This window comes from Cetorhinus maximus, chromosome 2, assembly GCF_964194155.1.
Source record: "Cetorhinus maximus chromosome 2, sCetMax3.hap1.1, whole genome shotgun sequence".
In the NCBI taxonomy this organism is placed as follows: domain Eukaryota; kingdom Metazoa; phylum Chordata; class Chondrichthyes; order Lamniformes; family Cetorhinidae; genus Cetorhinus; species Cetorhinus maximus.
In genome coordinates, this window is record NC_135880.1 from 164,857,684 (window position 1) to 164,869,951 (window position 12,268).

Here is a 12,268-nt window from a genome sequence, read left to right on the forward strand (position 1 = left end):
TGGCAACGAAGTCCCAGCTTCACATTGAGGATACCCTCCATCATGTTGTATGGCATTACCACCGTGCTAAATGAGATAGATTTCGAATAGATCTAGCAACTCAAGACCGGGCATCCATGAGGCACTGTGGGTCATCAGCAGCAGAATTGTACTCAAACACATTCTGTAACCTCATGGCCCAGCATATCATTACCACTTAACCCTGGTTCAAAGAAGAGTGCAAGAGGGCACACCAGGAACAGCATCAGGCATACCCAAAAATGAGATGACAACCTGGTGAAGCTCCAACACAGGACGACTTGTGTGCCAAACAGCAAAAGTAGCAATTGATAGACAGAGCTAAGCAATTCTACAACCAACAGATCAAATCTAAGCTCTGCAGTCCTGCCACATGCAGACGTGAATGGTGGTGACAATTAAACAACACAGTGGAGGAACAGGCTTGACAAATATCCCCACCCTCAATGATAGAGGAGTCCAGCACATCAGTGCAAAAGATAAGGCTGAAGCATTTGCAAGAATCTTCAACCTGAAGTGAAGAGTGGCCGATCCATTTCGGCCTCCTCAGGAGGTTCCCAGCATCACAGGTGCCAGTCTTCAGCCAATTCGATTCACTCCATGTGATATCAAGAAACTGCTGAAGGCACTGGATACTGCAAAAGCTATGGGCCCTGACAATATTCCAGCAATAGCACTGAAGACCTGTGCTCCAGAACTTGCCAGGCCCCTAGCTAAGCTCTTCCAGTACAGCTACAATACTGGAATCTACCTGACAATGTGGAAAATTGCCCAGGTATGTCCTAAACACAAAAAGCAGGACAAATCCAACCTGGCCAATTAATGCTCTATCAGTCTACTCTTGATCATCAGTAAAATGATGGAAAGGGTCATCAACAGTGCTATCAAGCGACGCTTGCTTAGCAATAAACTGCTCACTGACGCTCATTTTGGGTTCCGCCAGGGTCACTCAGCTTCTGACCTCATTACAGTCTTGGTTCAAATATGGACAAAAGAGTGAACTCCAGAGGTGAGGTGAGTGTGACTACCCCGGACATCAAGACAGCATTTGACCAAGTGTGACATTAAGTAGCCCCAACAAAACTGGAATCGGGGGAAAACTCTCCACTGGTTGCAGTCATACCTAGCACAAAGCAAGATGGTTGTTGGAGGTAATTCACCGCAGTTCCAGGATATCACTGCAGGAGGTTGTATCCTAGGCCTAACCATTTTCAGCTTCTTCATCAATGACCTTCCTTCCATCATATGGTCAGAAGTGGGGATGTTCGCTGATGACAATGTTCAGCACCATTCGCGACTCCTCAGATACTAAAGCAGTCCTTATCCAAATGCGGCAAGACCTGGAAAATATCCAGCCTTGGGCTGACAAGTGACAAGTAACATCCATGCCACACAAGTGCCGGGCAATGGCCATCTCTAACAAAAGAGAATCTAACCATCACCCCTTGACATCCAATGGCATTATCATCGCTGAGTCTTCCACTATCAACATCCCACAGGATACCACTAACCAGAAACTGAACTGGACTATCCATATAAAATCTGTGGCTACATGAGCAGGTCAGAGGCTAGGAATCCTGCAGCAAGAACCTCACCTCTTGACTCTCCAAAGCCTGTCCATCATTTACAAGGCACAAGTCAAGAGTGCAATGGAATACTTTCTACTTGCGTGGATGAGTGCAGCTCCAACACTCAAGAAGCTTGACACCATCCATGGCAAAGCAGCCCGTTTGATTGGCACTCTCTCCATAAATATTCATTCCCTCCACCACTGACGAACAATGGCAGCATTGTGTACCATCTACAAGACGCACTGCAGAGACTCACCAAGGCTCCTTAGACAGCACCTTCCAAACCCATGACCGTTACCAGCTAGAAGGACATGGGCAGCAGATACACCACCAACTAGAAGTTCTCCTCCAAGCTGCTCACCATCCTGACTTGGATATATAATCGCCATTCCTTCACTGTTGCTGGGTCAAAATCCTGGAACTTTTCCCTAACAGCACTGTGGGTGTACCTTGACCACAGGGACTGCAGCGGTTCAAGGCTCACCACCACCTTCTCAAGGGCAATTAGGGGGGGATGTGCAATAAATACTAGCCTAGCCACCGGCACCCACATCCCGTAAATTAATTTTTAAAAATTGCAAAAAGCAATGAATCAAATACTCAAAAACGTTTAAGATGTACTGTTTCAATCTCGGATTAATGTTGAACTTTTTTTGTTAATGGACAAAAACGGAACAACTTCTGAATCAGAGTGCTGAGCATAACTGAATGAAAGGCAATTTTGCATTCTTTGCCTTTTTGGACCATTTCTGCAGACTTCAGGGAATGTCTGTGGCCAGAAAACTGGTGGTAATGCAACTTTTGAACAATTACACATGTACAGTATTCACAACACTGAGTTTTGTTGTGCAATAGTAACAGAACGAATTCAGAGTACATGTGACACATGACGTTTCAAGTCAAAAGTGTTTGCATGCTGAATTTATTATCCTAATTTGATGTATAATTTATTTATATATTAGTAGCCAAAATGAGGCCACAAATAAAAGTTGCACAGCAAAAGATAACAGGGTTTAACCAATTTGATTCCTACAGTGCTGTACTTAAACTCTACTCGGCAACATCTTCGTTATCAGAGGTTATCTTCACATTTAAAAGTAGCATTAATCCTGTGCTATATATGAAAACCTAGGGGAAACAGCAGCAACATTTACAAATATATTATAATGCAAGATTGAAACAGGACTGCAGGATTTTGATCTGATCTGTTGGTTGTGGGATGCTTAGCTCTGTCTATTGCATCCTGCTTCTGCTGTTTAGCATGCGAAGTAGCCCTGTGTTGTGTTAACACCTCATTTTTAGGTCTGCCTGCAGCTGCTCCTGGCATGCCCTCCTGTACTCTTCATTGAACCAGGGTTGATCCCATGGCTTGATGGTAATGGCACAGGGAGAGGTATGCCAAGCCATGAAGTGATTGTGGTTGAACATAATTCTACTGATACTGATGGCCCACAGCACCTCATGCTTGCCCAGTCTTGAGCTGCTGGGTGTGTTCTGAATCTATCCCATTTAGCACGGTGGTAGTGCCTCACAACACCATGGAGAATATGCTCAATGTGAAGATACGACTTTGAGATGGGGCCTCATCTTTGCAAGGACTATGCAGTGGTCACTCCTACACATACTGTCATGGAAATATGCATCTGCAACCGGTACACTGGTGATTCAGGTCTAGTTGGTTTTTTCCCCCTTGTTAGTTCCTCCACTACCTGCTGCAGGCCCAGTCTGGCAGATGTGTCCTTTGGACTAGGTCAGCTTGGTCAGTAGTGTTCCTATCAAACCACTTTTGTGGTGGACATTAAAATCCCCAACCCAGATGACATTCTGTGCCCTTGCCATCCTCAGTGCTCCCTCCAAGTAATATTATTCTTTTCTCTTGTTCAGTTATTTTCAGCAAATACCTTTCATAAAACCATACAGGTCCTGACTTCTGCTGCCAAAAACAAGTTTATGCTCCTTATGGAACGCCTGTCAATTAATGCTCACTTTTTTTCCCAAAAGATCCTGAACAACTCACTTGTGTCCAACCTCATAGGTTAAACGCAAGTGAACAGCCTGTGCTTCTCTAAGCTTACTTTTATATAAAGGATTTTAGAGGACATGGTAAGAGCAAAGGACCACTTGGCAAGCACCAACAAGTTTGAGAACTCCACCAAAGTATTACATCAAAACCCTTGCTGCCATTACCAAGTTCGTGGGGTCAGTTTATTTGAACTGCCTCCATTTTCACTGCAGCAGCTCGGTTGCTTATTTTTCTTTAAATAGAGAAGGGAAAACATTCAAATTATAAATCCACCAGTAAATTGTGAGACATTCTTCAGGTTTGTTTGCAAGACATTGCCATCAAAACAACTCTGGTTTGACCCAGCGGCATTTAAAGTAATTTCAGGCAACGTGGAGCAGGAAAAGTGCTAGATCCAGTAAATTGTAGAAGGAATCCTATTTCTAACTCTAATAATTAATGAAATGAGAGTCTAATATTTGCAGCCATTCCAATACTCCACGATGGAGAGTTTGCCTCCAAGCCACTCACCATCCTGACTTGGGAACATAAATGCCATTCCTTCACCGTTGCTGGGTCAAAATCCTGGAACTCCCTCCCTAACCGCACAGTGGGTGTATCTACACCAGATGGACTGCAGCGGTTCAAGAAGGCAGCTCATCACCACCTTCTCAAGGGCAATTAGGCATGGGCCATAAATGCTAGCCTAGCCAGTGATGCCCACATCCCGTGAACGAAAAAAAAAATCAAGCAATGTAATATGCAAATAGGCATTTGATAGTACAGAACATGAGAATTGCTGGAAAAAAGTCGTCAAAGCTTTTCATCTTGCACTTTTCATGACACTTCGCAAGTGTGTGTACAGTATAAATTGTCGTCTTCCCCCTATATTGGTATTCTTACAAAGTGTCCTAAAGAATGCAAGACGAAAAGCTTTGACGTGTCTCTTTTTTCAGCAATGCTCAGTAATATTCAGTGCAATAACAGAAATAAATATGAGGCCATTGCGAGATTCTTGTTGACACACTCGCTCAATTAGCATTGAGCAGGAAATTACACAGTGCCAAGTGTAAATGCCGTTTTGTTGCCAGTTCAAATGTTCCTAATAAAGGTTAAACGTAGATGTCTACTGTGAGGGACTAAGACCTTACCTTCTATACTTCTGTAAAATAGTAACGAGCATCTCTCTATATATCTCTAAAAATTTCAAACTGGATCTATGTCTGTCTGTGACCCTGAACAAAAGGAGCTAACCGGCAGTATCAAAGAAACTTGCACCTCGCTATCCATGAACAACCCCCTGTAGGCTGTACATACCAAATTCAAAGAGTTATACAAAGGCCAGCTGCATTTCATAACCCAGCCTGGCTAACAGGTGTCTGCTTGTCTGCTAAGCCAAAGGGCTTGCAATCTTCCTTTCAATTCTTAATGGTTGAGACACTCAACAATCATGGGGGCCCAGGCGAGGGATACACATCCTCTGTCAAAGGCAGCGTGGAGAGATGGAAGTTATGTGACATAGACTTCTGGTTTGTGGAACCAGTAATATTGCCTTTCTGTACGACAAAGTCTCAGGTCTGCCATTTTACCATCCAGCTAGCAACATCACAGAGCAGCAGCTCTGGCCCAGAGTGGACACCTGGCCCCATCTACACTGCTTCTATTAGAAATTCTGGATCAGCGCCTACAAGTCTGATTCATCTCTGCATGCCTATCTCATCGTGTGAAGTCAACACCATTGGAGTTAGTAATTATCCAACATCAGTTTTCAGCTCACCGACCTCTGAAGAAATACCTCAGTGGACTTTGACTCTGGAACCCACTCAAAAAACTTTCTTTTCTTTGTAGTCTCTGCACTATAAATCTTTATTTTCTATATCCCTCTTTGAATGCAAAGCAACATTGCCATCTTCCTCCTGGGTTTTGAGTGTGTGCAAATAAACTAACCCTTTGAGTTCATCCTATCTCGAGTTTGCTGTGGGGTTATTAATAGAAAATTGGATCACACCAAAACTTATAAATGGGGAAACAAATCAAAACACCTTTCCTCTCTCCACCTGTCCATGAGCGAAGAAATTAGTGCTGTTTAAGTTAACCCTCCTCCTATTCGCAACACTACTAATGAACTTAAAGCATCCATTCCCATCTTTCGCAGAACTCTACATTTGAACTGCTCCAATCAGATTTCTGTCTCATCCACAGAGCTGAAACAGATCCTATCAAAGCCACAAATGATATCTTATGTAACTGTGACAGTCCTTCTTGATCTGCCTGCAGACTTTATATGGTTGACCACACCACCCTCTTCTAACTCTTCTCCATTGTCTTCCACCTGGGTGGGACTGCTCTTTACCCAATTTCATTCTTATCTATGAAATTATAGCCAGAATATCAATTGCAATGGCCTCTCTCCCTGCTCCAGCACTATTACCTCTGATGTCCATCAAGGATCCATCTTTGATCCCTCCTATTTCTCATCTACATGCTTCCCCAGTGAAGTGGCATAATCTGAAAGAACGTTAGTTTTCACATTATGCTGACAACACCCAGCTCTACCTAACCAACACCGCTCTCAATCTCTCAATTTAGCAACAATGGAGGAATCATTAGGCTGCTTAAACATCATCCAGTCAGATGAACAGAAATTTCATCCAAATATTGGGATTGCTGAAGCCATTATTTTTGGTCCCCACACCAAACCACTTTCCTTAGTTGCCGATTCCATTCCTCTCCCTGGCAACAGTCCAAGATTAAACCAGCCTGGTCTCAACCTTGGTGCCAGATCTGACCCTGAGATGAACTTCCTGCATCATATTCACACCTTTACCAAGACAATCTATTTCAATCTCCGTAATATTACTTGACTTCACCCCTCTCTCAGTTCATCGGCCACTAAAGGCCATTCTTGCCTTTGTTACCTCTAGACTTAACTATTACAATGCACTCCTGGCTGGTTATCCCTATTCTGCCCTTCGTAAACCTGAGATCATCTAAAACTCTGTGGCCAGTCTTAACTTGCATAAAGTCCTGTTTACTCTGCTTATTGGCCTACATTAGCTCCTGGTCAAGCAACATCTTGCTTTTAAAATTCTTATTCTTGTTTTCAAACCCTTCCGCTGCCTCATACCTTCCATTTTTTGCAACCTTCTCCAATTCCACAACCCTCTGATATGTGGACTCTAATTCTGGCCTCTTGTGCCTCTCCAATTTTAAATGCTCCACCGCTGGCGTCAATGCCTTCTCTTACCAAGGTCCTAAGTGCTGAAATTCCCTCCCCATATCTCTCTGCCTTGCGACCTCACTTTTCTTATTTAAGATCTCCTTAAAATTTGATCAAGCTTTTGATCTACCTGACCTAATATCTCTGAATGTGACTCATTGTCACAGTTTGCCTTACATTACTCCTGAAAAGCATTTTGGCACATTTTATGTTAAAGCTGCTATACAAATATACGTTTCTGTTATACCAATTTAATGACAATGATAAAGAGCAGATGTAGTGCTGACCCCATTATGTCTGCAGTGGAGCACTCTAATTGGCCTTCCTGCTTCAGCCTAGGGAGATGATGGATTGAAAACTCAGTCAGAGCTCCCACCTCCAATTGTTACATGATGCAAACATGGGGACAGGGAATGTGTGAGACACCTCAATGTAATGGATTGCCAATGCTCAATGCCTAGGTTCACAAGTGAAGAGTGCCACTCTGGAAAGGTGGTTACCGATGGCTCAAGGAACCATACACCAGCATGAAACAGTTGAGGTGGAGTAGCCCACAAAGTGGCTGCATCATGATTCACCACAAAACAACATAAATGACAGTTTTTGGTGCTGCTATGTGATTCAAAAAAACTAAGTAATACTATTGTAAGCTTTCAAAGGCAGTACTTCTTACAACAGTATGTCTCGGTTAAAAACAAACCAAAACAATCTCCAAATATTTAAGTCAATGACAGTATGACTCAGGAGGATTGAAAAAAAATGCAATAATAAAAATCAGATACGGTAGCAAGGAAGCTCACGGTGTTAAGGATTTTTTTTTCCAAAAGTCCATGTATAAAAAAGTAACCACTATCTGACATGGAGGGAGAAAAATGTAGGGGGATAAAGAAAACATTTCAAATCTTTTCAGGTTGATAGTTTGAACATCTATCTGGGGAGCTTTCAAGGGATGTTGAAAGTTAACATTTGCAATATTTGATTCATATATAAAACTAATAAGGTCAAATTATACATGTGCAGAAAGGTTTAAATGAGGAAAGTCTCTACAATTTGAAATTAAAGGGATAGGAAATCCAGCTATGTCAGTCAGACCATTGTCTCGCAGTTTTTTTTTAACCTTTTTACATTAAAGTATTCTTCATTTCAGAGTCTCCTTTCTTGGCCAACTATTATTTTCGGCCCATTTCTTGATTTTGAAGATTGCGTAATTGCGATGATTCTGATCTACTGGCAACTCATTTTTCTACCCTTCCAACTCTCCCTTTTAACTTGGAACTTAGCCTCCAATACTTTCCCTTTCTGTTTCTCCGTATAATATAACATAAAGTACATTTAACAAGAGCAAACATGGTGTCCAAATGTGTCAATCTTCCAGAGGCATTTCTATTTTCAGCTTAAGGACTCAAAATACAAAAGAAAGTTCAATCTACTGTGCCCATTTTCAAAAAGTACTAAGGATCAGTGAGGGCCATTGCTCTTCTCCACATGTGTGGCAGCCATCTGACTCTCAAGGCAACAGCGTAAGAGCCAAAGCATTTTAGATACTTTACCATACTGCAATGAGTGATTGAAGAATTCAGCTCTAGAGGGACAGTGCTTGCCACAGCTGGTACATGCATAAAACACTGTCACATGATAGAACCAATGTTTTTATTGACTCTTGATGTCCAGAGATTACCACTTTTGAGGTTCTGCTTTCTAATTTAACCCCTTGCTGTTCATTCTCCCTAAGCAGAGCCTCTTTAGTCCTACCTATGTCATTGGTACTAACGTGGGTCACAGCCACTGGATCCTCCCCCTCCCGCTGCAAGTTCCTCTTCAACCCTGAGCAGTTGTCCTGAACCCCAGCACAGGCATGCAACACAGCCCTCTGGACTCTCAGCTGCAGAGAACCGTGTCTATCCCTCTGACTATGCTACCCCTACTACCACTATATTCTGATTGGCTTCCTGTACCACAGTGCCATGGTCAGTTCACTCATCTACCTTGTAGCTCCCATTCTCATCCATGTAACCTGCAAGAACCTCAAACCTTTTGGGCAACTGCAAAGGCAATCCCCACATCTGTCTCACTTGCAGTCACACACTCCTGTCCCTGACCACTGACCAAATCAGAAGGCCTTATCCTGGTTTGAAATTTTGCTTCTAGACATGCTATAAAAGAGTTTACTGCCAGATCTTGTATGTAGTGATACACCTTCAGCACTAGATCAGAAAGGAAGCAAAACAGCAGAAAGAGAATACACCAAAGAGTTAAAACTGCCGGATTTAAAAAAAAAATTCATTTATCGGATGTGGGCATCGCTGGCCGGGCCAGCATTTATTGCCCATCCCTAACTTTCCTTGAGTTGAGCTGCCTTCTTGAACCACTGTAGTCCATGTGGTGTAGGTACACCCAACAGTGCTGTTAGGGAGGGAGTTCCAAGATTTTGACCCAGCTACAGTGAAGGAAAGGTGATATATTTCCAAATTAGGGTGGTGAGTGGCTTGGAGAGGAACTTCCAAGTGGTGGTGTTCCCATGTGTCTGCTGTTCTTGCCCTTCTAGATGTTAGAGGTCATGGGTTTGGACGATGCTGTCCAAGGAGCCTTGGCGAGTTCCTGCAGTGCATCTTGTAGACGGTACACACTGCTGCCGATTAATCACCATAGTACTGGATTATAGCATTTGTATCATCTTACCCAGAATCTGATGCAAGGGGTAGAATATTAAGATTTGGAAACAAAAATAGGAACACTTCAGAATATTTTGACTACTTTTCATAGCAAGGATTTGAAAAATACTTTTAAAAACACTTTTAAAAGTAAATTGTAAGTGTGTTTTCAAAATTGAAACAGGCAAAGAGATTGCAGTTAAAATGCAATAAACAAAGCTATCAAGTTGCTTCTCTAAGGGTTGTAAGCAATAAGGAATTTCTAACTTGCCTGTGTAAAGCACCTCACACCTATTTTATTAGGAACTCTGATTCCTTGCTCTCAGCAAGGCTGAGCCTGCTGGTTGTGAACAAAGGATAATAAAATCAAAGATAAAAGCATTTCCTAAATGAACAGTTCACCCTGAGGTTTGCACATTGAGCAGATGAAAGATGAAATTTAATGCAAGAAATGAGGTGACATATTATGAATGAAAAATGAGTGTAGAAAAATAAGCACTGATAAAACTGACAGTAAATGCAGGCAAGAGATAGGGGACTATTGATTATGTAAATATATGCATGGGTCAGCATGGCCTATATGTCAATATGAAACTTTGCTGATGGCACCAAATTAGGATTATGATGAATTTGGATCTTTTACAAAGATTCTCAGATTTAGTGCCATAATTTGGATTTGTAAATAGTGAATGTGTTCCTACATAAAAGAGTTGACCTACTGTATCTACTTGTACAAAAGAACCCAGGGCTATAATTCCATCCTTGTGACTTACGTTGTACATTTGAGTCTAGCTTGTGCACTTGTGCAGCCTCTCCAAAGAAAGAGACAATGAGTGGTGAGGATGAGGTCAGATACAAATTGCCAAGCTGCTTCATTTCATAGGAAGATGAACATATAGAAGAGCAATTATGGTCAGCTCAATCAGTACATCAGAAGGTAGGGGCAGCAAGTTGGAGAATGGTATTAAACTAAGTAGTTCCTGTGAAGAAAAACATCAGCTCAAGCTTGATGGACTGATTAGCCTGTTTCTATGCTGTAATGTGCTAATAGTTTTATGGGTGGTGGGGTAAGAGGAAATACATTTGTGAGCCTGAGATTCTTTGGAAAACATACTTTCCATTGAGTTTCTGCAATAATCCCCAAATTAAACCTGCTCATTGATGTATGGTATCGATCACAAAGGGTCATCTATGTCAATTAAGCACCACTTCCATTTCAAAATTAAAAGTTAAAACTCACTTGGGATATACTGGTTCATATAAGCATTTCTCTTGTCCTGAATACACAATGTCAAAGAGCAAGATGTATCCATTTGCAGTCTGAAAGAAACAAAAATCAAAATTATTACACTTGGAGTAAAAATGTAACTAAAGTGGCCATTCTTCCCAGTACCATGGAGGCATTTTTGCCACGATAAAACATACTGCAATAGCAAGAGTGCAAGACAGTCAACAAATTAGCCATGTTCTTTTGTAAATTTATGAATATAGGTTTCATTATGATTATCTTATATTTCTACATGCACAATGTTGGATGCCAAGAGCCTGTGATATTTAATACATTGAGTTCTCTTTTAAAAGCCTGGTATGACAATCCTTCAGCAGCACTTATTAGCTGTGCTTGAAGTAAGTTGACAATTCAGTATATAATAGGTTCAGCTTTTGTTTTATGATCCAGAAGCTTTTCAAACAATACTTTTAGGTTATGAGCAAACTTGATTTTCACCCACTACACAGTCAATTTTGAAAATAACCTGGATAAAAAAAAGACTGCATATTTGTGTGATTACAATTTTCATGGAGAAGTAGTGAAAAACGACAAATTCACTAATATGTATAAACAATGCTCAGTAAAGTTGCCAAAGGGCTGCATTTGAGACTTGCAAAGGAAATCTCACCCATAGAAATGGAGTTTAAGTTGTTGATCTGCCTGAAAGAAAAACAGATAATGCAGCCTTTTAACCAAATAATTTGTAAGTTACTACCCCGGCTGATGTTCAAGAAAAAAACACTTAAGACTGGCAAACTGGCTATAACCCCTGATATTTGTGTGGGTCACTATTAAAAGTAGTAAGGCTCAAGAGTGAATTGCCCATTCTGATGGAGATCAATATTTCAGACAAAAGTAAAATATTTCAGATTTCCAGCATCTGCAGCAAGAACAAAAAAAGCTGCAAAAACTCAGTAGGTCAGGCAGCAACAGGGTGAACGTTTCAGGTTTTAGCAGAACTTATCAAAAGTCAGTATTGACTTTTGGGGATGACTGACAAAAAAGGATGAACCGTTTGAGCTAACTGCTCACTCAGAGGTAGAGATTTTCTTTGTAGAGGTAATAGTCTTCTTTAATCACAAGATTCTTTTATTCCCTCTGTTCTTCTTCTCCCTAGCAGGTGTAATAGGTATTCTTATCAGTGCAAGGTAAAGGACAGAGTATCAGAGGTTGGAGGTTAAATTTTTACATACACCAGCCTGTCACAGATAAAGCTGAGTACCACTACATTGCGAGTAGTCTAGATTAAGAAAGAGAAGTCAGCTCAGATGTCATCACTCATGCATAAGGTAGGTTCAATCAGAACTGAAGATTCAAGTGGAATGGATAAGCTCACTGCCAAAAGGCAGCTCATTGAATTGATGCTCCAGGAGCTACTGCCATTGCCCCAGGAAAATTATGACACTGACACAAATGACAACAACATAGCTTATAAATATAGCTAACCACGTGTACCTACATAATAATGTAACCAATAAATTGGTTATCAAAGCTTTTAACTTGTCAGCTATCAAAGGCTTTAAATTAACCTTACCA

At 41.3% G+C, this 12,268-nt stretch overlaps 1 protein-coding gene across 2 annotated transcripts in view; it reads right to left on the bottom strand.

Moving 5' to 3' along the window:
* ric1 (RIC1 homolog, RAB6A GEF complex partner 1) overlaps positions 1-12,268 on the bottom strand; it is a 166,463-nt gene that overhangs the window by 82,819 nt on the left and 71,376 nt on the right. For both annotated transcript variants that reach the window (XM_078570577.1, XM_078570576.1), the window contains exon 3: positions 10,703-10,782. In XM_078570577.1, coding sequence (XP_078426703.1) covers positions 10,703-10,782 — 80 coding nt within the window. The remainder of the gene's footprint in view (positions 1-10,702; positions 10,783-12,268) is intronic.